The sequence below is a fragment of the Brachionichthys hirsutus genome, chromosome 20 (genome assembly GCF_040956055.1).
Source record: "Brachionichthys hirsutus isolate HB-005 chromosome 20, CSIRO-AGI_Bhir_v1, whole genome shotgun sequence".
Classification (NCBI taxonomy): domain Eukaryota; kingdom Metazoa; phylum Chordata; class Actinopteri; order Lophiiformes; family Brachionichthyidae; genus Brachionichthys; species Brachionichthys hirsutus.
Window position 1 is genome coordinate 7,552,153 of NC_090916.1, and position 24,409 is coordinate 7,576,561.

The window sequence follows — 24,409 nt, forward strand, 5'->3', positions numbered from 1 at the left end:
CGGAAAATCACGTTTTTCCGCCTCCGATTTTAAAAGTCTCCCTCCCTCCGGCGTCCGAGTCGTCGCCACGGTTTCTAAAAGAAAACGGCAAGTGCTTTCTCTCGTTCGCCCCCCTCCCTCGCTGTCTCCTCTTCTTTTTCTCCTCGTGGATGTACAATACTTTTCAGACAGTACTCGTGTTTGTAGCCATTGTATAACAGAAACGCGTGCCTGAACTCGTGTCCGTTTGCTGCTGACTTCCGGCTTGGCGCTCCCGGTCCCGGTCCCGGCCCCTGGTCCCGGTCCTGGTCCCGGTCTCGGCCCCTGGTCCCGGTCCCGGTCTCGGCCCCGGCCAACGACGCGTCTTTAGGGACGTCGTCCCGATATAAAGATATTTAAATAGATGCTTTAGAGATAGAAGTTCCTAACAAAGACGTGATTTTCAGCTGTCATCAAATCAAATCAGGGCGGTTTGAATCCGAACATCCTCCTGCAGACCCGGATCATCAGTGTTGCCCCCCCACCCCTCAAACACCCCCTCCTCTTCCTCTGATGAAGACTTCACTCCACTGGTGACGCGCACCTGTCTACTACTGTTGCTCAGTCAGACACTGTCTCTCTCAGCGATAACAAACCTCTGAGAATTTAGAAAAAAGGGAAACCCAGCCCCCCCCCGGGGTCGCCCCCCCCCAGACAGTAGTGGAGTGGGTTTAGACCTCACGCTCGTACCGGGACACGCCGCTCGGAAGGAAAATCATGATAAAAATTACTCCAATGAGACAGAAGCTGCACATAATGGAAGAATGTACTTTCAGAAGGATTCTGCCTCCTCTTGCGCCGATCGATTACCTCGAGGCATTCCTCTAGTCTAGACTCGGTTCCCATGATCCCCTCTGGTAACTGCAGGACCTCCCCGATGTCAAAATCAGAAACACGCCAAATCCAACCAGCGCATCCGTCGTTATTTGACTTTATTGTGTTTTTTATGCAACGGACCCGACAGTCTCTCCTTTTAACAGGTACAAGTTTGGTTTCACGGTTTTAACATGATGTATATAACAGAGAAATGTGAATATGTATTTCAGAATCCAGAAGAAAAGACCTAGTGCTCCGAGTTTGTGGTAAAAAAACAGAAAAGAAACTACTCGCCTCTTTATTTTACATTTAGTTTTTCTACTTTTTTATTTTTCTGACGACTAATACTGTATATCTGGTGTCCTCTAAGATGGAAGTGGGAGATGTCCCGGTTTGATTTCTCTTCTTTTACTCTTTCGACCCTGCAACAGTTACCTGTGGGTGTTTCAGAGAATGGTTCTTTGTTTGTTTGTTTTAGCGACTGCTGAATGTGATTTTACTGAGAGAGAGAAGCAGCGGGGACTGGCTGTTTTTTTGTACGGGTTAATTTAAAAACAGAAAACACTAAAAAAAAAAAAAAAAAAAGGCCATATTATTTAATTTCCTCTGTTGTCAAAAGTTTAAGCCGATCTGGGAGAGTGGAGCCTTGGTTTTATGGAGAAGCGTCGCCTGGTTGTTGTTGTTGTTGTTTATGTTAGTAGCCGCCTTTGATGTAGTTGTCAATAGTTCAATGACCAAAAGTTTCGAGATGTTTGATGGGTATCAATCATATGCAAAACCTCGCCATCGCTGGACGTAACGTCTTCACCCCCCCTCCCTTAGTACTCTCTCCGTGCGACGTCACATCCGTTCAGAGACGTCGCCGCTTTGCCAATGAGCTCTTTTGTGCCTCGAGGCGCGATCGCTTGTTTACAGGAAGAAAGAAAACATTTTGCAACCAATAGCTATGCACCTTACAAAACGCACGCGCGTCGACCTGGGCGCGTTCACGCTGGAGCAGCACTTAACCATCACTAGGTGTTACTAGTTATAGAATGGAAACCCGTCGTTTAGTCCGTATCCCGTATTTCTCAGATTTTTGTCTCGGGGGCAGAAAATTTAAAAACATTTTTTTAAAATTATTTTATGTTTTCCGGTTCACACTTCACCGTGAATTGAGAAAAAAGGGCAAATTTAATGGTTTAATTTAATTTGATTTTTTTTTTCATCAACTGAAAACCAAACTCGAGGTGCCTCGTGTAAATACGTTCTGCAGTGAAGTGTTATTTGCTGTTTAACAATAACCTTATTAGCCAGGTTTTTTTTTTTTTTAAACATTTTTTTCACCTTTTTTATAAAAAAATAAAATAAAAAGTATTTTAAATGACTTTTTTTACACACGTAGATTTAATCAATTTATTCCAGGAATTTGCAAATACAATCTAATTTTGCACTTTATATCAGATTTGCTCTGAGTGGGGGAAAAAAAAAAAATGCCATCGGAAGCTGTCTCAATCGGTATTTAGGAGACATGAAAATTGTTAAATCTGAAATTGCTCAGGTTCTTCACGAAGAACTAGTGGGATATACCCATGATCTAAAAGAAGACTATATATATAATACATCCACACACTATGCCAGTCTTCTTCAGGTGATGCCCCCCCCCCCCTGCGCTGTCCCACCGCCCTGAACATTCCTGCTCAACCTCACGGTGCCAATCGATCGTCGCCGCTCCGCTCGGCTTTCGCCTCCTCGCAGCTTTAGAACGTGTTTTTCCTTAAACCAAGGTGGACACTTTGTTTTCGTCAGCAAAATTCTGGTTGTGTGAGACTGAACCTTCTGTAACCTAGCAACGGTTTTTGGGGTTTTTTTGGAATGTGTCGCATGCTGATAATTTGATGCATCTTTAAGGAATTTTAACCTCTTAAATTTTTAAATGGGAAAAAATCTGAAGCGTTCTCACCTTGTCGTTTGGTCCAAGACGGTTTTGGTATTTGTGGACCCTCCATCGTGCTCCAAGTCGAACTCCCACTCATTCCTAATGTTCAAAACGAATCTCTGTGTGAACGTTCTGTGTGGTTTCAGAGATTTCTTTAAAAGAAGGCTTTTTATTAACTCAACACATTGTCTTGTTTTTGTTTGTTTGTGGTTTTTTTGGGGGGGGGGGGGGGGGGGGGTGATGCTTTCTCTGAGAATTTGAGAAAATGACCAAGGTTCCACTTTCTCCCTTGTACAAATTAATATAAATAAATTTCTATATAAATATATATTATACATTTTACTCATTTTTGTCCAGTTTTGTATTTTACACTCATGTAAAGTTTGTTTTTGACGAGGCATCGGAGCAGCTATTGCAAGACGATATGAGTGACGATGTTCATCTGGGAGAATTTTATGCATGTTATATTTTCTCTCTTTCTCTCTGTCTCTTTTAACGCCCCCCCCCCCCCCTTTATCAGGTGTGCAACGTGAATATAAAGAAATCTACCTTTTCTTTGGAATGTTTTAGACAATCAGTCTCAGGCCGGGACCGCCCCCCCCCCCCCTAGGGACCGAGAGCCCCGTAGGCTGATGGACAAACAAAACTCATTTTGTTTGACAATTTTAAAATCTTTCTTTGCATCTACTGGAAGTCTAGATTTTTTTTTGGAGGTTTTGTTCATTCATATGTTCGTGGCTGCTCAAGTTTACACACACACTTCTCTACTACACTCAAAAACACAAACACCTCGTGCGTTTGATCCCTCTGCTTTCTTCCAAGGTGAGGAAAACGATGCTTTGACTAACAAATCTATAACATCTATGAATGTGGGAATGCAACACATTGCAATAAAAGCACCATTTGAAATGCAAAGCCTGTCGTCCCGGATTCTTTCGTTCGGATTCGTGTCTAGATACAAAAAAACAAAAAACCCCGATTTTCTCATTTACTTATAATAGAGGCTTAAAATAAGTCACCAAATCTTTATTCTAAAGTAAGACATACGTATACTGTAGCAGCACCCGCTAAACATGTCTCCTCCTCGTTAGTATAGTGGACAGTATCTCCGCCTGTCACGCGGAAGACCGGGGTTCGATTCCCCGACGGGGAGAAAATTTGACTTTTAAACGCGTTTGCTCAAAATTTTACATAAATCGTATAAAATTTATGGATTAAATTCAAATTAATATTTTAACTAACCTGGTTGTAAAGGATTAAACACGAACTGTTGTTCCAATCTCTTCATAGATTGACTAGATGGCAGTAGAGAGCATGTTGCAAAAAATCAACTCAACAGCTCATTCCATTCCCTAAAAATCTGCATTCACCCAATAAGGCGTCTCAAAACTAACGGCCATGCGGGAACTCTCACACCCAAAGCCAGTGATGTTCAGGTCTTTATTATAAAGAGTTCACATTACAAAGTAAGACATAAATCAGGGGCGTTAAACGCGTTAGTAACCGCGGCGATGACGAGTCTCCATCACGTCGCCGCGCGTCTCGCGTCCGGCTTGTTGTTTTGTATTTTATATGAAGTTTTAAACAATTCTTTTTTTTTTTTTTATACCTTTAAATAAAACTGTTTATAAATCATCTACGAAGACATCTCTCTTTAAATTATACGATTTGAATTATCCAAACGTTAAAGCGACGGGAGAAACGTGCAGTAGAAAACTACGTCGGACTCCTGCGTCCCGGCAGCGACAAAAAGATTAGTAGAAAAAAAGAGAAGAAAACATTTATAACAGGAAACTGATTTTAAAAACGTCACCGGAACAACAGGGCGAGTTCGTTTTTCCGACCGCAGAGCGACCAATCGTGGCTTGAGACGGGCGCCAAGGCAGACACGGATTGTGTGTGTGTGTGTGTGTGTGTGTCCCGCGTGTGTGCGTGAGGATCAGTCAGCGTCTCGGAGGTCATCACGCCGGCGTCAGCAGATCCTGAGCCCACGACTTGATGGCCGACGTCGCGTGTTGGACGAGCTGCCAGGTCGAGTTCGTGAAGGACAAAGCGTGTCCCTGGAGACACGAGACAGAGACGTCCCCGCTGCGGGGAGACCACATCAGAGGAAGAGACCGGGCGTCAGGTTCTCGGTTCAACACCGATTTAAAAACTAATGTACGAAGAAACAAGACGACAAAAGATCAAAAGCACCGACTTGCAGGAGTCCTGCAGGCTCGTCCACGCCCGCTGGAGCAGCGCCGACATGGTCGCCAGCGCCGGCAGGACGTAGTTCTGATGCAGCAGCAGGAGGAGCTCCTTCAGGTACGCCAACAGCTGGAAGACGCTGTCGGGCGTGTTGCCGCTCACCTGGGGAGAGACAGGAAGTACGATCGAGACCAAAAACGCCTTCGGTGCGCCGCCCGAAACCCGAGACGGTTACCGGGCTTTGCGTCCGTCCGTCCGTCGGGCCTCACCCATTCCACGGCCTGCGGCGTCTTCTCGCCGACCCACACGATGAACTGGGAGGTCTTCTCGGAAGAGAAGACGGCCGCCGTCTTCACCTTTTGGCGACCCTGTTCCGCGAGCGGCCCCGCGACCCGGACGCACTCGGAGTAGTAGTAGGGCGTGTTGGTCTCCAGCCAGCTGCGGGAGACAGAAACAACAACAATAATAATATTAACGCGACTCTGCGGCGCCGTCGGCGCGTTCAGAAGCGCACCTGAAGCCCCGTTTGGTGTAGACGGTTATTTTGCTCCACGCTTGCTGGGAAACGGCCGTGACCCCCGAGCTGCGAAGCTGCTTCGCCGTGGCGGAATCTGAAACGCGCAACACACACACACACACACACACGTTAGAAGACGTCCGGAGGAACGGCGGCGATCCAACAGGACGGGGGGGGGGGGGGGGACCTTGGAAGGAGCCGTGGGATCGGACGTCGTGAATGACGAAGCCGGCGGCGAACACGAGCAGAACCATGAGGAGCTTGGACCAGGGGAAGCCGCGTCCTTTCATCTTCACCTGCAGGTTCTGGAAACATCAGAGGAAATACTGAAAGGGTTCAGGAGGTTTTGATGAACCGGGCCGACGCCCTCACCTGGCAGAGGTTATTGCACTTCTGAAGGTCCCGACATTCGCCGGCGTCTCGCATCTCCTCGTTGGTCACTCGGAACGACCGGATCGTCTCCTCGAGGTTCTTCCGAACCTGGAAACGGAACAGAAAGACGCTTTAATGCAAATAAAGGAGGCGCGTTCGGTTCGGGAACCCTCACACCTGGCGGGAGGAGCTAGTCGTACCTTCGGTGGCAGCTTATTCCAGGACCTCAATAAATGGTTCAACAGCAGGCTGAAGGAGAAAGAGAAGAATAAAAGTGTCGGTTCGTCCAGGCGGAGACGCGGAGGTGTGAGAATGAAGCGCTCACCTGGACTGAGGTAAGTGTTTGACGTAGAGCTGCCTCCACACGCCCAGACTCTGGACGTCCACGCACAAACACTCCGTCATGCTGCTGAGCAACTGCAGGAACACAAACGGGGGGGGGGGGGGGGGGGGCGATTCCAACAGGATGGGAAACCAGTGAATGTGTGTGTGTGCGTGTGCGTGTGCGTGTGCGTGTGCGTGTGCGTGTGCGTGCGTGCGCGTGCGTCACCTCTCTCTTCATGTCGTCGGGACAGTGAGGCGTGGCTCTGGACAGAAACGACGGCAGGTACGTGTGTAACGTGTTCTCGGGCTTGGCGCCGAACGCGAGGACCTTCAGGCGGGGGTAGAGGCGCCTCAGCTGCTCCTGCAGGCTGAGCAGACGGAGAAGAACCGTCGGGAACGCCGTCGGGAACGCCGCCGACCCGTCACCGAGCCGGACGGATTTACCTCGGGGACAGCGCGTTCTTGGGCATGAAGGCGAAGTCCAGCAAAGGGAAGAACTCTTTGGGACCCACGATGCCGAATCCCTTGGTCAGGTTGGCGTGGAGTCTGCGACGAGGAGAACAGTCGACACATTTCAGGCTTCCGGCTTCGCTTCCCGGGGAACGTTTTTCCCGGAGCGTTCCTTACAGGAGGAGCCGCTCCAGGTAGGCGACGGCGTAGGCCGACAGCGACTTCACTCCCAGCACCGGGAGCATGACGCCCAGCCACACTGGAACACAGAAGAAGCAGCGTTCACGCCTCGCGACGGTCCTGGGGGGGCGTGGAAACGGGTTCTCTCTCCTCCCCCCCCCACCCCCCCCCCTCTGCTTCACCTCTGAGTCCCTGGCTGAGATCGTAGAATCCAGCCTGTCCCAGAGCCCACATGATGGTCAAACACTTCGCCGGGCGGTTCTGAACCGACCGCAGCAGCTCCAAATACTAGCGAGGAGGAAGAAGAGGGGGCGATCAGGTTCACGGAGAGGAAGAGGAAGAGGAAGAGGAAGAGGAAGGCTCTCCAGCAGGGATGCCGGTCTCACCTCCGGCAGGCTCTGGGTGGCCATTCTGGGTTTGTCCTGCAGGATGGCCTGGATGCAGACTCTGTAGCCATGAAGCGGTTCCCCTGGGAACAGAGGAGACCGTGTTTGGGGGGCGGGGGGGCGGGGGGGGCTCTATGGACCCAGAACCCCGAGGGGGGGGGACATTTACCCGACTGCCTGTCCAGCTCCCGGAGCATCGCCGTTAGGCAGTGGTCCAGAAGGTCGGGCAGAAGGTCGCTGCAGCGCTCCATCAGGCCTTTGATGACGTGCTTCAGCTCCTTCCCCGTGAGGCAGTATGGGTAATCTGCAGAGACAGAGGACGTAGAATCAGTGAAACAGCCCCCCCCCCCCCCCCGCAGAAAGGATCAGCAGCAGACGGACTGTTCGGACCGTGGGCGTAGCTGCTGAGCGTCGGCTCCGCCTCCGGGGCCGCCAGGTGGAGGTTCAGGTAGCCGGCGAGGTCTTTGAGCCACACCGACGGGTTCTCTGGGAACAGCGTCTGGCTGCGAGACATCTGCTGCTTCAGGTCGGAGACGTTCAGCTGGACGGAGACACGGAGACCCGGAGACAACGGCGCCGTGACTCAGGGAGGAGGCATCAAAGACAACCCCCCCCCCCCCTAACCAATCCAGCCACTCACGGCTCTGAAGGCGTCCTCCAGGGTCCTGTGCGCCGGCTCGGGGGCCGCGCCGCCGGGCTGGGATCTCTTCGCCGGTCTGCTCGAGGCCTTCCGTTGCTCCGGCTCGGCCGGCGGTGGAACCTGCTCCTTGTTCCGCTTCTTTCCCATCTTCTCCAAGGCGTCAAACATCGTCTCCGACGTCAGCAGGGGCGCTGAAGGGACAGGAAGCAGAGATGAGAGGGGGGGCCGCCAGCTTCCTCCTGAGCGTCCCAAAAATCAAGATAATCCACGAAACCGTAGCAACCCCCCCCCTCCTCCCTGCATGGACTTATGTAAGGAGCAGTTGTTACCCTGAAACTATTACTATTTCTAAAGGATAACATTTAATCACTGCTTTGGGTTCCACTGATTAAAACCCATAAAGGGGGGGGGGGGGGGGGGCAAAGAGAACAAGCGAGGCTTGTTGGGTCCAGAGCTTTTTGAGGGTTGGAGAATTTACACAAAAGAAAAGAATATATTTTAGAGAAAGCCGTTCCACCAGGTCAGCGTGACCGGAGAGACTTTGGACCGACTGATTCATGAACAAATAAGCTGCGGCAGAATGAGAGCCATTTTGAGGTTCAATGAATTTAATACTGGTTTTTTTTATTAAACACAACTTGTAAGAACAAGATGAAGATCTTTAAACTAGATTTAGATAGAAGCTTCACAAAACAAAGTAGACCCCACCATGTTTCTGTCATGGAAGCTTCAGAGTTTAACCAAATGAATGGTTTAGTTTCATGCTCCATACGCCGCCGACAGACTTTAAATTTATAAGGTAAATCTTTAAATGCCCTCTAATCACAAATTGGTCATTGCATTACATGTTCACTCTGGAATTAGGACAGAAAATGTGTAGAAGATTCTTGGATTGGCCGATATTCAGGGTGTCAATCTGAATTTATGAATCAAGACATTTATAAAACACAGCTGGGAAGCTGCGCAGCGACAAGATGGATGATGTGTTTAAAAGATGAAGCCAGAAAAACGGAGATAAAAAAAGGTCGCGAAAGCTGCTAACATGCTAAACGATGCGGCTCGGCACTGATGACGTAGACGGTGTGTTGACACACTTGCTAGCACGCTAACCGCGCTAGCATCTCTTACTGGGAGAATGCGGCGGAAGCACACAGTCCAGAAAGGTCAAATAGCTGTCACGGGGTTTTTAAAGAAGGTGAGGAAAAGTAGATCCCAGACGGGACAACAACAAAATAATAGTCGGAGGAAGTGTTACCCCGCGATGCTATGCTATGCTATGCTATGCTATGCTATGCTATGCTAGCTTGTCGAGTCAGATGACAGGCACGAGTCACCGTCATTCCCACTGTTAATGTAAAAAATAAAACGCACCTTAAATTATTTACTTCTCATTTAGAGCTATTCACACAGAACCTCCATTTCCCCGCTTAAGTGAACTAGACAGACACGAACGAGCCAAATGACGGCCATGTTCACGTACGTCTCGACGGCTGGTTAGACTCGCCCAGGGCTTTCCTTCCGCCGGCTGCTTTCTTGTCCGTCGGGTTCTTCCCGGTACTCTTCCTCCCCTTCTTCACGACTTCCCATTTCCCGACGGAGCCATTATTTGAAGCCATGTCTCTGGCGCAGATGATGATTTTCCTCGCGGGGGTACCGACGTGGCTTCCTGGCTACTTCCTCCCAGCTGCTGCTGAATGAACCGAAGGGGGAGGAGCTGAGCTCGCGCTGTGCTTCAGAAAGCTTAAACGTCCGCGTGCCACGTCGCTTCGACGTCTTGACGTCACGGCGTTGCGTTCGGACCGTCATTTTTTTCAAACGTCATAGTTTATTATCGTCCCCCGAGGGGCAATTTAAATGACAGAGGCGGTAGTAGCAATAAATAAAATAACAAAAAAGCATCACACCGCGCAGGAAACGATAAACTTCAGTTAAAGTTACATTTAAAAGGCTGATAACTGCAGGGATGAACGATTGTTTGACATTTTAACCTTTCATCTCCAGTAAATGCTTTTTGCTTTTTTTGCACCAAAAAATGTTTTGTAATTTACTTCTTTGTGACATCATTTGCTGTGTCCTTGTTGGATAGAAAAAAATAAAATTAAAGCTTTATTTGTATTTACTGAGGAATAAATATTTTATACACGCACACAACACACAGTGTGTGTATATATATATATATGAGTGTGTTTGAATTGTTTCAAATCATAAAACAACCATTTGCTTTAAGTGTTTTTGCTCTGAAATATATATTATCTACTATTATTGTGGCTCGCAAGTTTTAAAAGCATGATAAAATAAAGAACAGAATGACAAACACAACAGCAACCCGTGACAACACGATTTATAAATGTTCTTGAACCTCAGAGCTTCATTTCAACTCTAAAATGATGCGAGTTTATCAACATGGCTGCCGTGGTAACAAAAGGCGAGCGAGGGTTTTGTTCTCTCAGACTGGCCCAATCATAATTAGCCTGCCTGTCAATAATAATAACCACACCCAGGATGCCTCGCCAGCCACTGCAGCTGTGCAACCAATAAAACGGCAACAGAAAATGTTTTTCTAATAATAGCAGCGATGATGCTTAACTCGATGAACAGTCAAACAGGTTTTCACGATGCCTGTCTGCAGTGTTACTTTGCTCATCGTGACATCCAAAGCCTAAGTCGCCTCTAACTTGGCTACCGAGAAACTCTATGCAAATAAAAAAAACAAATCTGTTCAAAATAAATCTACAAAATATAAAATGGCTTCTTTCTGTACCCTAATGGCTGAAGCCAGTCACTGCATCTTAGCATTTCACATAATTCCATCTTTCGTTTCTGATACATTTTAGTGCAAGACCTTCGCTTTCTTCAAACCGGACTTTTTTTGTTTCTTCCATAAACTGTATAAAGCTAATAAAAAAGGTAATAAATAAATACATAAATACACAATGTGGTCTCATTAACAGGCTGCACGTTTCTCTCTCGTGGGCCTGAACATCTCATCTTGTGAGACCATGTTCTGAGGAAAGTGTCGAGTTTCATATACGATATGTGATGAGAGCGTGACCTGCCTCTTAGAACAGACAGATGGATCGCGCCCGTCGGCTCCGGGCCGTCGGTGCTCGATCCCTGTAATCTCATCGCTATTAAGCTTGAAACGTTCACAGACTGGGCAGGCTAAAGTAGCCCTGCAGTATATAACTGTCCCTCTGGAAGCAGGTCAGAATAAGTCCGCCTGTCGGTACAGGCAGGTCCGGGTCAAGTGTCCTTTTGCGCGTGGAATTTTCGGAGGGCTCGGCTGCGCAACAAAGTCATCGTGAATACGGACAGCCACGGATAGAAACGGGATTGGCGTTGGGAGTTGTACGGAATAAAGATAAAGGGAGAAAAATGATCAAATTGGTTAAAGGGGGGGGGTCAATGAAGATGAACAGTTTAGAATTCCTCCTGATCTTCATGTGCCACTTCATCAACATCTTCATCCTCTGGTGGTGCAAATCCCTCCTGTAAAAAGAAAGATAAAAGTCAGGGATAGACAATTTTTTCACGACTTTTTTGTAGATTCTGAGCAAATCTCTTCTTGCTGGAGTTTTTAAATCACCTATTTAAATCTCTCTCTCGAAAACAGGAAGTTAAGTGTGCTCCCAGTTTCACATTTCAGGAAAAAAAGGGGTAATATAAAGGCTTAGAAACAGCCATTTTCCACACTTTTCCAACCATGGAAGCTGCTAAAATAAAATCCACTTTCAGTCTACGTACGCACAAAGCACAAACCCCACGATAGAATGTTGATGTTCCATTTCCACGTGGGCCCCAGGAGTGATTCGTACTTACCTCTGTCGCGTACAGTGTGTCGATGATTCTTATGAGGACCGGGTTGTTATCGTTCTCATGTCCCTGGCAGATAAGCTCGATGTCTCTCAGCTTCCCGAAGTAGAAGTCTCTCTCCTTCTCCAGCCCCTCTAGAGCCAGCTTCATATCCAGCAGCTGAGACAAACCCAGCAACGAAGACAAGGAACAGTACAGATATACATATATATACAGCATCGCAGCGTCAAACAAAGCTGCTATTGATGGTTTATTATTCATTATCAGACCGATGAGACTGTTTCTACCTGCTGGCTGAGCTCTACGAGCTCAGCGTCTCCTCCATTGCGAGCGATAGGAGCGCCCCTCCGGGCTGCCGTTGTGCTGCCTTGTTTCTGGGGGGCGGGGACGCTCTTGAGTACTGTGGGAGATGTTCTCATGGGGCCTGGAAAATAGAACCGGCAACACAAGCTGGAAACGTTCTTTGCATAGGAGGCACAAAAGCTCAAACACTTTCATCACCCAGAAGAAGTATTTCCAGCGTGTCACAGCGACTTCCTTTCGCGTCGAGATTTAGAGATAAATGCTCAACGCAGGGATGCGACCTGAGCGAGAGGATCTTTTAGGGATGTGTGAGGTGAGAAAAACGAGTGTGCGTTTTGTACCTGGGTTGGATGGAGGCTGCGCCGTCTCAACGCCCTGCCGCGTCAGCACGGGGTCGTATTCTGCCCCGTCGTCATAGTTAGCGTCAAAAAACTTCTTAAACCACTGAAGGAACTCAAAGTTGTCCTGAAACTTTCCCTTAACCAGCCTCTCCACGGGAATGATCTGAGACGCAGGAAGAGATTTCAAAGAGCGGCCGTGATTGATAGAACGATGTTTAAACAGCAGCACACACACAGGAAAAGACAGAAATAACCGATGAAGGAAATGAAATAAGGGACTATTTGTTTGCACTGTGGTTTCCATTAAATATAGTATTTATACACAAATGTACTTGTATCATAGTAAATAGTTACCTCAAGACACTGATTCTAATCCCGTTGGTGCTTCATTTGCTTTTAATGTTTTCAGTTTAGTCAGTCAAATTGTGTTTCCCAGTGTGTGTGTGTGTGTGTGTGTGTGCGTGTCTGTGTGTGCGTGTGTGCGTGTGTGTGTGTGTGTGTTCTCACCTTGTCCACGTTCATTCTCTTGAATGAAGCCTGTAAGACCTTGAAATTGTGAATGTATTCATGTTCCAACTTAGCATTGAACTTGACTTTCTTCATCAGTATGCACCCTGGAAACAGCATATCCATGAACTGACAGTAAGCAGCACCTAGAAGGTGCAAAACATATTCAGTATTAGCAAGAAATGGATATTTGGAAGTTTATTACCAGCTGTGTGTATTTAAAAAAAACGCGTGTACCTGTACCAAGCTGCTCTATTTTAGTGTAGTTGAGCTGCAGAGAGACGTTAACCCACGCCAGCATATCATGACGACTCAGGTTGTCGATGGTCATAGAGGTGGAGTAAACGTTCACCGCCATCCTCCCGCTTTAACACAAATAAACACACACAAATCCTACAGATGAATGATTGGTGAAGGCTGATAAACATGGTAACAGTGAATAGCCATATGCTAAATGTGTGAGTTTTATACAGCTGTAAATATTACATGAAAAAACACATCTCTAATTTACAACTATACATAAACAATATGCTTCCATCTTCTTCCGGGTTTTCCACTTTGCGGGTCGCGGGAGCTGCTGGAGAGACGGGGAAGATCCCGAATGTGTCGCCAACGCATAAATAATGTGGAATCTAACAGCCGTTTAACTCCTAATAATTGTGGAAAAGTGTAAAAAAAAAAAAAAAAAAAAAAGCACAGACATGTTATTCCAGACGAGGAAAGCTGGATAAACCGGTCCACCAATCCTTATTAAAAGTCTGATTTTTGTCTGTAGACAAAACCGAAATAAAGTTATTAAAGAGTTGTAAAATTGTAGTTAGTAATTAATTTTACGTCTATTGTGTATTTACGCCATTCAAAGACGTAAGTACACAATAGATTTAAAAAATAAACAATTATGGAGGGTAAGAAAGAAACATCTTCTTCAGTTTAATACATTTATCAAGTCTTGTCGTTACATGTACTTTATGTAATATGACACCTGAACCGTCCTGCGTGTTTACGTGTGGCGACAGCCCGGTGCCGGTCGGGTAAATCCGGGTAAATCCGGGTGTTGTGCTGATGCCACAGAATCGGCCACTGCGGGGCAATGTTATGATGCTACTAGCTTCCACGTTAGCTACTTACGCTGCTAACGTAATAAGTGCGTAGCTGCACTTGAATGAAAACTCGCTCCAGCGACACGAGCCGATATCACGAAACATCCGAGCGTAAGGCTGAATAGTGAATACGAGACTTTCGTTCGGCTTACGTTACCCCCTCTGTAGGCCTTTTTTAATAATACACATACGCACATTACAAATGACAAAAGTAAGCCGTCGGGTCGACACAACTGTTTTCACGAGAGGCAAATTAAACAGGTCGATAAATATGGCCGTTTAAAACGTGAATGAAAAGTTACGTTGAATCAATAGCACTCACTGAAACACGACGGCTCCCGCTCTCAGTCGTCCCGTTGTGTCGTCTTGCGTCGGGCTTTTCCGTTCCCGAATCCCGACTGATGCCAAAACTGCGCGAGACCGCTGTCCCCACTAAGCCGCCACTAATGCGCATGCGCAGAAACAATTGAGGGGCCTTCCATAACTTTTTAAGGGGCGTTCGTTTCTGATGCCGCTGAGTCCCGCCAGCGGACCCTCCTGGTGAACAGTGACTGTAAATGTGTGCGTCACTTAGATGTTATACATAAATAATGACTCCTGGGTTTATTGATTAACCCTCTGTGACCAAGTGTCTTAATCAATAATGCAGAAGAATAAATGATTTGGTATTTTTAATAACGCAGCCAGTTTATTACACAATTACACTTCTGACTGAAGATGTCAGAAGTGTAATTGTTGTTTTGTTTTTTCACCTCTTTCCTAATTTTAAAAAGCAGCATAGTGAGTTTATTATGTTGGGATAAACCAAAACTCATTTTTGGAAAAATCAAGACTTCAGTTTTCTCACTTTTATTTTTCTTCCTTTATTCTTGTCATAAGGAACAAGCAGTCACGTACAGATTCAACGAGTTCACTATCCAACACAACAAGAATACACAAACGCACAAACGCACTGACCAGACGGTGCCTTCAAAACAACGAAACCATCCGACAACAGGACCGCACCGGTGTAAAAAAAAAAAAAAACAGCACCAGTTGTGAACGTGTGGCGTCCAGGAGGGATTCCGCACTAGGAACTTCATGCACGGCGTGGGCGTGGCACAGGTGAGTCACATTGGCACATTTTCTTTTTCAACAAGAAAAAAAGAAAAAAACAAAAATAACAAGCATCCTAAATATATAGATTTCACAGACGAGGGGATGCGACCAAGTATAAATAGAATACCGCTCGGCAGGAATGACACGTAATCCGGAGGTGAGAGGGGTCGGTGGTTCGGTTTTAGCCTGTGTGGCTCAATCTTTCTGCTCGCTAACGATCTTTTATTTTATTTTTGCAGTATGTTCTTCTGTAACTCCGTCTATCGGCCCCGCTGCTTTTGCAGGCGAGGGCGAGGACGTTCCCGGGATGTGATTGTTGTTTCAGTCAGAAGCTGTGAACATATGAAAAACGATAAGGTAAACAGCGACTCCATCTAGAGGGGGGTAGCGGGGGGGGGGGGGGGGGGGGCGCGTTCAAAAGCAGTTGGATTTCACCAGTTCATCCGTTGGAAATAAAAACACTGAGACGGGAGCCCACGGTGGAGCAGGAAGCCGAGCATTGTGGGTCTTGGTCTGAAGCTATAGCGTCTACAGTGCACTGTACGGTGTGTGTGTGAGACAGGGGTACGATAGATATATCACGGAATCCAGTTCTGCTATTTTTAAATAAGCCAGTCAACATCGCTTCAGTTGAAACCATCAAAAACTGTACTGCTTTTGATCTGCGCAGCTTGTTCCGTTTGCGTTTCCTTGCAGGACGATAACGATCCAGATCCAGCGTTAGCGCTGCCATCTTGGATTTGACAAAAACATTTTAAATTCGCGGACAGCCCTTCGCTCTTGGGGGTTATAAATCCTGTTTTGCACTCCAATTAAAAATACAAATTAAATTTGTAAAGTCACCCCGGCAGATCGCCGACATCGGTGAGGACTTGAATCACAAACTAATGCTTGAATTGATTTTTTTCCCCCTTTGATCGAAAATCAGTGCAGTTTTCCCGGTTGATCAGATTGAGAACAAAAAACAAGGAGGATGGAACAGGCGGAGCTCCGGCACCGCGGATTACCAGATGCCACTGGAGCGACCTCCGGGAGGGGCCAGGATCCGGGCCGAGGACCTCTTCGGGATGTGGTCGTCGACTTGAGACCCTGAGGGGAAGAACGCAAAATCTTCCTTCGAGGCTCGACCAGCTTCGCCAGACTTCCGAGATGTTTTTTTCCATGTTATTCCGGCCTACCTGAGAGGCTGAAGGAGGACTCGTGAAGGTCTCGGACTCCCTGCTGCGCACGGGCGACTTGCAGACCTTTGCTGGACATGTCTCCGTCCACGGGGCCCAAACCGAGCTCCTTCTTCGTAGCGTTAGCCACCGCGGCTACGTCACCGGAGTACGGGTCCCTCGCGACCCCTTTGCAGGCCTGAGCCTGAAAAAACAGGGAGCGGCGATGAATCAATGAAGAACGAACGTGAGCGACGCAGAAAAAAAATATGTATTTCTTAGTATATTAATACTTTATTTCGTTTTTTTTAGTCGAATGACTGAAGCTCAGAAACACAAAAGGCACCTTTTCTCTCTGCACCATCTTCTTGTAGAGGTAGTCAGGGAAGGTGCGCTGCGGGTAGAACTTTCCAGAACCTTCGGCACACATGAAAACGCCGTTCTCGCACACCAGACGTCCTCGGCTGATGGTGACGAGGGGAACGCCGTGGCAGCGCATCCCCTCGTACAGGTTGAAGTCCCCGCCCTGCGCCTGCGTGCTCACGGAGATGGTCCTGCAGACACGGCAGCCACGTGACACCAGTGTGAGTGTGAGTGTGTGTGTGTGTGTGTGTGTGTGTAAGTGCACACCTCGTGGCATCCGGGTCCCAGACCACCAGGTCGGCGTCGGCCCCGGGGATGACGCGACCTTTCCGCGGGTACAGGTTGTAGATCTTTGCAGCGTTGGAGCTCGTTACGGCCACGAAACGATTCTCGTCCATTTTTCCCGTTACCTGCAGGTAAGAGCAAATATCGTATCGTCACATAGTCTGTGTGTGTGTGCGTGTGTGTGTGTGTGTGCGTGTGTGTGTGTGTGTACGTACCACTCCCCTTTCCCAGACCACACTCATCCTGTCCTGGACTCCGGCCACGCCGTGAGGGATCTTCGTGAAGTCCTCCTTCCCCAAAGCTCTCTGCTTGATGCTAAATGGACGGTGATCCGACGCCACGACGCTCAGAGTGTCACTGGGGGGGGGATACTCGCAGGTCATACTAAATAACCACTAATCACAGACCGCCGCTTTAATAATACAGCGTTTTAGCTGCGTCTCTGTGTCTGTAATTGGGCACGTACTTGCCCAGCAGGCCCATGAGGTAGCCGGGCGTGTTGGGGTCGAGGCGGAGAGGCGGGGCTATGACGTGGGCGGCGGCGTGAGCCCAGTCCTGGTGGTAATACTGCATCCCATTCAGCACCGCGTGAGCTACTGTGGTCTCCGCGTGGACCACCTTGCCTGCAAACAGAGCGAAAGGACGTGAGGTTCAACGCTGCCAAAAAACAAAACCCTCTGAATACGTCAGCGGGAACTCACCTTGCATCTTAGCAGCCGCGATCACGTCTCCGGCGGACATGCTGGACACGTTCACCAGGTACACCGGACACCGGGCCTGCAACCACTTAGTTATTACTACCCTGCAGACACCTGGAGCGCTATTAAAACCGTCCTGTGTTTACTTACCCTGTTGCCGATGGTGACGGCTCGGTGAGTCGCCTCAGACTCCAGCTGGAGAGAATATGAACGATAGGAAAATGAATAAAAACCAGTAAATGAACACCGATAACCTCCAACGGAAAGTTACCTCCTCTGGTCGACTGATCTCGATGCCCTCTGGTCCGCTGATGCCCAAATCCAGAACCTCTTTCGCGCTCTAACACCACGTGCACGTAGACAGCAGCGTAAGGTACAGACAAATCCCCAAAGAGCTAACAATAAAGGTTTATTCTATGGGACGGGCACCTCGGCCAGCAGCTCCCCGTTCTCGGCGTGGACGCGAGCGACGGCGCCGATGTCCTTGCAGGTCTGCATGGCCTGGTAGAGCTCAGAGTCCCTCAGCATCAGCAGGTCTTTGTAGGCCATGAACATCTGGAAGGAGTTCACGCCGTGCTCCCTCACGAGGGTCTCCATCTCGTTTCGTACCTGAGCCGCGAGACGGGGAAGAAGGATCTGTTACCCGGAGATCGCATTACAGTCGCGTCGGATTAGGAGGTGTGTCTCTCTCTCTCTCTCTCTCTCTCTCTCACCTCTGGTCCCCACCACGTCAGCCCGACGTGCAGCGCGTAGTCGCAGCACGCCTTGGCGTCCGCCAGGGCTCTGCAGTTCTCGTAGGCGTCCAGCAGGGAGCAGTGTTGTTCGGGGAGGACCGAGGACATCACCATGGTGGTGCCGCCCATCAGAGCTGCCTGGGAGAGGTGAGGAGGAGAAAAGGAGAGAAGGGTTAGCGATGAGAATAATGATTCCTGTACAGCGCAGAGACGCTCTGTGACGAGCCGCTCTCTCATTGGTCTGCTCGTTACTAAAATCTGACGCGCAAACCGGCAGCTCAAATGCAAAACATTTGTGTTGGCTTTTTCCCCAGAAAGATAAACTTCGAGCATTTCTATTCTTTCTTCAGCCATTCTGTTCACAGTAAAAAAAAAAAAAAAAGGAATCATCTGCAAGGCTTTGTGTAATGAAAAACATCAAATGAGAGAGGTTGGGCTCACGGGAGTATTCTGGATCAGCCTCACAAAGTAAAAGTGTTGGCACTTGTGCGTAGCCATGACGACAGATACTGCTCAGCCATGCCTGTAATATACCCCCCCCCCCCTCCCCCCCTTTTCATTAGGCTGGCAGTCGGCTATTCAGTATCGTCTGACAGCCGAAGAGGTTCTTGGTGCTGATGAGAGACGAGCAAAGAGGTGGAGACGCTTTATGAAAGATAGAAACACGACTAAAACATTCTATATCCAGTCCTCTTGGATTTAGGGCCGGGACAAACGCACCGGCCAATGAGCTTCCGGGTTTCTAACCTATCAGCTGTGGAATCGGCAGATTGTTGTAAAACGATGGGAGGGAAGAGGAGGGAAACAGTTATGGGCTTCATCACAATTGTAAATGAGCCACTAATGCGCCATCGAAAGGTTTTCAATTAACCCCTCGGTGTCACAGATCAGGGACAACAGCCGGCAACTGATAACACCGCAGGAAATATTTACGCTCTCTCATCAACTATTAATAAATCATCTCTTCATCTCCGGGGATCAATGGAGGGCATGCAGAACCCGGAATATGCTGTTAAATTGAAATAATTAACGCAGTATGAGCATGAATCTAGTGACGGCTGGACAGTGTGTGTGTGTGTGTGTTTGTGTGTGTGTGTGTGTGTGTGTGTGTGCGTGTGTGTGTGCGCGTGTACCTTGGTTCCGCTGTAGAAGTCATCCTGAATGCTTGCGTTCATGAAGGTGTCCTGCAGGTGAACGCTGGTGTCTATTCCGCCCGGCAACACCAGCTTCCCAGAGGCGTCGATCACCTTCGCGCCGCCGGGAATCATCAGCTCCTTCCCAACCTGCCACGAACAAACATAAAAAACTTTATTAACACTGTATGTAGACAACTGATGCTGATGCTTATTGCTATGGCAACGCTCTGGGAGCTACTTAAAGGCTTCCTGTAGCGTCACGTGGAGCGGTCACCTGCTGAACGATGCCGTTTTCGATGTAGACGTCCGCCTCCTGGGTGAAGTCGTCGTTGACGACCTTCCCTCCCTTGATGAGAATGCGCATCGACCCCATGCTGGCGGACACAGACCTGCCAAGAGGAGCGTGAAAGAGGAGAAATTTAAAATTCATCTGTGGTGACTGAATCATTTGAAGACATCATTCTATTAAAGAAAAGCGTCATGAAGTAAAATAGCTGCAGCCCGACGTGTTACAGAATAAAGCCGTCTGAAGTGTAACGATCCTGCAGGGCTTTGGAGAAAGACGCATCTAATTAACCTCATTTATATTATATGGTACACAATGATCCCTAAAACATGAACTTCGATTCTCCTGATATTTCATCTTTAAAAGGTTTAAATATTTTACATTTTAATTAACAACTCTAACATAAATAAAATAAAAAATAATTTCTCAATGAATGCAACATAAAGTAGATTTCTGAAAGACGTTTGTGTTTGCATGAATGTCTCCAAAAATCTGTGTGTGTGTGTGCGTGTGTGTGTGTCTTTGTGTGTATTCTGCATGGGTGGCTGTATGCAATGTGCTTGAAGGCTCAACACAATAGCCTCCCAGTCACACAGAATCAACTCAAAGAGGAGGGGGAGGAGAGAAAGAAAGAGGAGAGAGGAGGAGAGTGAAGAGAGAAACGACTGAACAGAATGAGAAGAGAAAAAATGCCCCCCCCCCCCCCCCCCCAAATGAGGCCAAAAGGGGTCTAGATATGTGGGAAAAAAGGTGATCCGCAGATCTTCTGTTGGAGGGGTGCATCGGGGGGAAAGAAGGGAAGGAGGGAATAAAGGTAGGGATGATGCACGGATAAGAGGAACGGAAGAGGGGAAGACTGGAGAGGATGAAGTGATGCTGGGGGGGGGGTTCAGCATGGAAAGCGGTGCCCTGCAGGCCTGGCAGCCCCAATAAAAGACTGGTTTCCCTGGTGATGGGAAGTAGAGCGCTTTCATTTGTGTATCCCAGGATTGGAACGACGCTCCTGACCCAAAAGTATGTTTCAGATATTAGTTAGTAGATTTAGAAAGAACTGGACCAGCTCCTGATGCGAGCTGATTGGACCGTCTCTAAAGGTCACCTACACCTAGAGACTCGTGGCGCCTTCCACTGAGCAGCTGGAGAGCCTGAGATTGAGAGCATTAATTCAGGGATTATATTCCGTGCGTTGCCGTAACAAGACGTCCGTCAACGTGTGTGGTGTGAAAATGTGCGTGTGTTGATGCATGCCGTACGCGGGTAGACGCGAGCAGACAGCTGCTGACCGACTGCGTGCGTGTGTGTGTGAGCAGTAGATCTATTTAAAAAGCCAGAACAAACGTGCGTTAGACAAGTCCGTAACCAAGAGGAGATAAAAATAAACCTTAAACACAGACACGCACAAAGATGATCAGCTTTTGAGGTGGGTTCTGCCAGAGCTTCACGGATGAATAAGCCGTCAGCGAATCACAAATAATATCACACACATAAATAAACAATAATATCACACACGTAAATAAGCAGGCCATCACTCAGAGCCTTGGAGCCTTCTATCTCTACGTTGTCGTCATATTGTTAGCTTTTTATCCGAATGATCAATTATCTCCTGATACTTTCTTCGAGGCGTCTGGATTGGACGTTCCCTCTGAGGTCTACGCTCACATCACGAGCCCCGATCGATCACTTCTCCTGCTCTCAGATCAGTTTTAGCCGCCTTGATGATCATCGTCCACCATTGAGAAGTGACTTGAGTCACGCCGGAATCTCCTCCCTCCTGTGATGCAGCACGCACGCACACACACACACACAAACACGCACGCACGCACGCGCGCAGAACACCGATCAAGATGTCTGCATCGCCCACGGCAAGAGGCTCCTCCCGTCTAACCCGGATAATGAACGCGTCCGTCGCGTCACGCTCTGAAGGAAGGCCGACACTCTGCCAGCTGTTCCCAAGCAGCCGATGAACAGCTGAGAGTCTGCATCGTAGTCTTCATCCTCCTCCTCCTCCTCCTCCCTTAAGACGACGCCGAGGAGGATACTCTACCCGAACGATGAAGGCCTCGATTGGTGATCAATGGAACCACAGCGATGGAAGAACCTCCGTGCAGAATCAAAACAGAGAATTTGTTGGCATTCTCTTCTCAACCGAACCACACAGGCATCGCCTCCCAGACCCTCCTCTTCATCATTATCATCATCATCTTCATCATCTTCACCGTGACTCACAATATTTGATCGAACAGAGAATAACCTATTATTTATATAACGAATTACACAGAACCGTATTGCACTGATGGCATGACACACACGCGCGCACGCACACACACACACACGCACACACACACACACACGCCTCACCCATATTTTGTCGCACGCGCCGCTAGCCTGTTTGTTCTTTTAAAGATCATATAATGTCAGTGAACATAATAATAATAATAATTCACATTCCATTGCAAAACGAAAAATGTTCCCACGTCAATCAAATATTAAATCTCGTTAAGCTAACATTCGTGTACCAAATGGGGGCATTAAAAAAAGGTAATTACACGGTAACACCGCGGTCCTTTTATCCGTCGAATTCCTATCATTATTGTCATTTATAATAAAAATATCGAGCTTGATTTCTTATATAAGCATGTTTTCTTTTGTGTTTTCGCTCCTTTTCTTACCCTTTTTCGGCCGAATTCCCGGATCCTCCTCCGCGGCGGTCTGCACCCCGGTTGCCCAGCACTAGCTGAGTGAGCCTGGGACAGCTGGCACAGCGCGAGCCGCAGATGCTTCAATACCAAATAGTCTAGCAGCAGCCAATCAGAGGCCGTTCCATCCTCACCAACGACGGTTCTGGCCAATAGAAGACGACATGTGTGCAAAGATGGAGTCTCCTCTTCTCAGGAGATAGGGGGCGTGGTCTCCTGCTCGCGCGACGTATGCTGCCTTTAAATGCTGTCCGTAAAAGTCGGTAACATTTGATAAGCCAAGATAAAACGATTACAACAGTATTGGAATTGTGAAAATTGTTATTCTATAAAACTATTCTGTGTTAAATAATACTATACTATATAAGTCTTTATAACAATAGCAATAGAATATCCTACTAAGAGTCTCACATCTTTAATTCAGTGAAAATGTAGCTTAAATGAATGTTTATCTTGTCGACAGGATTTACAAAAACATACTCTTATAAGCTACATAAATCAAGATTTGATTCTTTAATCTTAAATCACAGTTTATTTTTCCTTTATCCGACCTGGAGTATTTTGAACGCTGAATTTCACTTTGAGGAGTTTACAAGGAGCACCTGAAGGCAACAATATGGAACTGAAGGACCACAGGATGGAGACAGGGCGCTTTTCTTCAGCAGGATGGCTGAGCAGAATTCGGAATTAATGAGGCGAGAGCAAACAGAGTGTTTTTTTCTACGTGTCAACTCCTTAATAAAGCCTGCAGGTGAAGATTCACAGCATTTCTAGAGTATGTATTTGCTTGTCGGGGGCCATGGAGAATTAAAAGAGCACCACATTGTGTGATAAGAACTATTGTCAGAGCATTTATTTTAGTTTCCAGAACAATTTGGACCATGGCACACGGTTAGTGTTTGTGTTCAACACCTTGATGTGTGCACAGTTATGTAGTAAAAAATAAATAAAAATAAACTACAAATAAAAAAAAGACTTTTGGCTTTGGTTTTGTAGTCACACCCTTAACTGACACAAAGGTAGATAACACTGAGCCTTAAGGCTACATCACAAGAAACAGCCTTTTTTTTATTATTCACGTTTCATTTCTTACATTGTTCAAGTACAAAGTTAAAATGCCTTTTTAATTAGTTCATATTCATACAAGAGTAAAATAATGCAATAGTGCCTTTTCATTACTACGACAAACTTAAATACAGTCATTGTAAAGACAAACTTGATTTATACTCCTAACAATATATTTTTCTTATTTTCAGATAAAATTTTAGCACCTTTTGAAAACACCGCCGGTTCCTCCTTTTCCTAAAAGCTCATCTTTCATTTAGTCCATGAGATGAGTGTCTGAATGCGCCACAGCATTGTGTGTGTGTGAAGGTGTCGTGCATGTGTGTCTGCGTCTGAGCGTCGGCCGCTCTGTGTATCCGTCGTGTTTTGGGTGCATGTGTTCATATGTGTCGATAGCAACGCATTCCTCAGCCTAAAAGCTGTCGATAGGCGAACAGAAACATCATCACCCTGTCACCCTTCGCTTAATAGCATCTTACATCTGTCGGGCTGCACTCTCAAACAAAGGCGTGTCAAAATAAAGCACAACAACAACAACATATTGTTATTTTTTTTGGCCTGTAGAGACCAATGAGGAGGCAGAGGTCAGATCCTCGATTGGCAGATGATTTAGTTCCCTGTTATGCTTCCGAGCATTTGTTTGTGATACTTTATAGATCTTTGATATTTTGCTAACTGAAATATAACCCAGATATTTACTGAGAATCGCAGAAGATCCTGTTTTGACCTTGACTTTGGGGACAAACAATTCGATTTCTGCTTTCACCTCTGCCTGCCTCATCCACCTCTTTTAAACCAATTTGTTGTTTGCCTGTTATTTCAACTCACTCCTGTTTGAGGGCGTCCTTTTACCTCATCGCTTTAACAGTTTCCTCTGGCGTCCGTGGGTACAATAGAACAAGTCACTATACTAACTGTAATATATGCTTACGCTAGCCTCTCTCTCTCCCCTCTAGGCTGAGACTGAACTGAACTGAGCACCAACCTGGAACAGTACACACACACAATAACAGATT

General features: G+C 47.3%; 3 protein-coding genes and 1 non-coding gene across 4 annotated transcripts; 1 reads left to right on the forward strand and 3 right to left on the reverse strand.

Annotated features, from left to right (window-relative positions):
• The first annotated feature begins 3,833 nt into the window (after positions 1-3,833).
• On the forward strand, positions 3,834-3,905 carry trnad-guc (transfer RNA aspartic acid (anticodon GUC)). Its single transcript has one exon. It is a non-coding gene; the product is annotated as a tRNA-Asp (tRNA).
• Positions 3,906-4,174: 269 nt separating this feature from the next.
• tmem214 (transmembrane protein 214) lies at positions 4,175-9,483 on the reverse strand. The gene is made up of 17 exons (XM_068753689.1): positions 9,292-9,483; positions 7,812-8,002; positions 7,562-7,712; positions 7,341-7,475; positions 7,172-7,254; positions 6,968-7,073; positions 6,783-6,864; positions 6,600-6,701; positions 6,382-6,523; positions 6,157-6,248; positions 6,032-6,080; positions 5,832-5,939; positions 5,647-5,764; positions 5,457-5,553; positions 5,212-5,380; positions 4,953-5,104; positions 4,175-4,840 (listed from the first exon to the last, which is right to left on the reverse strand). The coding sequence occupies exons 1-17, from the start codon at positions 9,425-9,427 to the stop codon at positions 4,714-4,716; spliced, it is 2,040 nt and encodes a 679-aa protein (XP_068609790.1). The 5' UTR covers positions 9,428-9,483; the 3' UTR covers positions 4,175-4,713.
• A 519-nt stretch (positions 9,484-10,002) lies between these two features.
• Positions 10,003-14,259, reverse strand: LOC137909119 (microtubule-associated protein RP/EB family member 3-like). Its single transcript, XM_068753542.1, has 7 exons — positions 14,198-14,259; positions 13,013-13,140; positions 12,776-12,921; positions 12,269-12,431; positions 11,912-12,048; positions 11,631-11,783; positions 10,003-11,300 (listed from the first exon to the last, which is right to left on the reverse strand). The coding sequence occupies exons 2-7, from the start codon at positions 13,131-13,133 to the stop codon at positions 11,232-11,234; spliced, it is 789 nt and encodes a 262-aa protein (XP_068609643.1). The 5' UTR covers positions 13,134-13,140; positions 14,198-14,259; the 3' UTR covers positions 10,003-11,231.
• A 1,717-nt stretch (positions 14,260-15,976) lies between these two features.
• LOC137909716 (dihydropyrimidinase-related protein 5-like) lies at positions 15,977-22,445 on the reverse strand. The gene is made up of 14 exons (XM_068754174.1): positions 22,393-22,445; positions 19,621-19,735; positions 19,344-19,493; positions 18,190-18,348; positions 17,906-18,085; positions 17,748-17,816; positions 17,627-17,671; positions 17,480-17,555; positions 17,245-17,401; positions 16,994-17,135; positions 16,761-16,903; positions 16,477-16,684; positions 16,152-16,335; positions 15,977-16,062 (listed from the first exon to the last, which is right to left on the reverse strand). The coding sequence occupies exons 2-14, from the start codon at positions 19,717-19,719 to the stop codon at positions 15,977-15,979; spliced, it is 1,698 nt and encodes a 565-aa protein (XP_068610275.1). The 5' UTR covers positions 19,720-19,735; positions 22,393-22,445.
• Positions 22,446-24,409: the final 1,964 nt, after the last annotated feature.

What these genes read in the sequence shown, in the direction of transcription:
- tmem214 (XM_068753689.1), bottom strand. Translation starts at nt 9,427, where the DNA reads ATGGCTTCAAATAATGGCTCCGTCGGGAAATGGGAAGTCGTGAAGAAG. An exon ending in GTCTAACCAGCCGTCGAGAC is followed by an intron (nt 8,003 to 9,291) that starts GTACGTGAACAT and finishes CTGTCCCTTCAG; the next exon opens with CGCCCCTGCTGACGTCGGAG. An exon ending in AGTGCAATAACCTCTGCCAG is followed by an intron (nt 5,765 to 5,831) that starts GTGAGGGCGTCG and finishes TGATGTTTCCAG; the next exon opens with AACCTGCAGGTGAAGATGAA.
- LOC137909716 (XM_068754174.1), bottom strand. Translation starts at nt 19,719, where the DNA reads ATGGGGTCGATGCGCATTCTCATCAAGGGAGGGAAGGTCGTCAACGAC. An exon ending in ACTTCTACAGCGGAACCAAG is followed by an intron (nt 18,349 to 19,343) that starts GTACACGCGCAC and finishes CACCTCTCCCAG; the next exon opens with GCAGCTCTGATGGGCGGCAC. An exon ending in TGGGACCCGGATGCCACGAG is followed by an intron (nt 16,685 to 16,760) that starts GTGTGCACTTAC and finishes CCGTGTCTGCAG; the next exon opens with GACCATCTCCGTGAGCACGC.
- LOC137909119 (XM_068753542.1), bottom strand. Translation starts at nt 13,133, where the DNA reads ATGGCGGTGAACGTTTACTCCACCTCTATGACCATCGACAACCTGAGT. An exon ending in AATAGAGCAGCTTGGTACAG is followed by an intron (nt 12,922 to 13,012) that starts GTACACGCGTTT and finishes TGCACCTTCTAG; the next exon opens with GTGCTGCTTACTGTCAGTTC. An exon ending in TCGTAGAGCTCAGCCAGCAG is followed by an intron (nt 11,784 to 11,911) that starts GTAGAAACAGTC and finishes GGTTTGTCTCAG; the next exon opens with CTGCTGGATATGAAGCTGGC.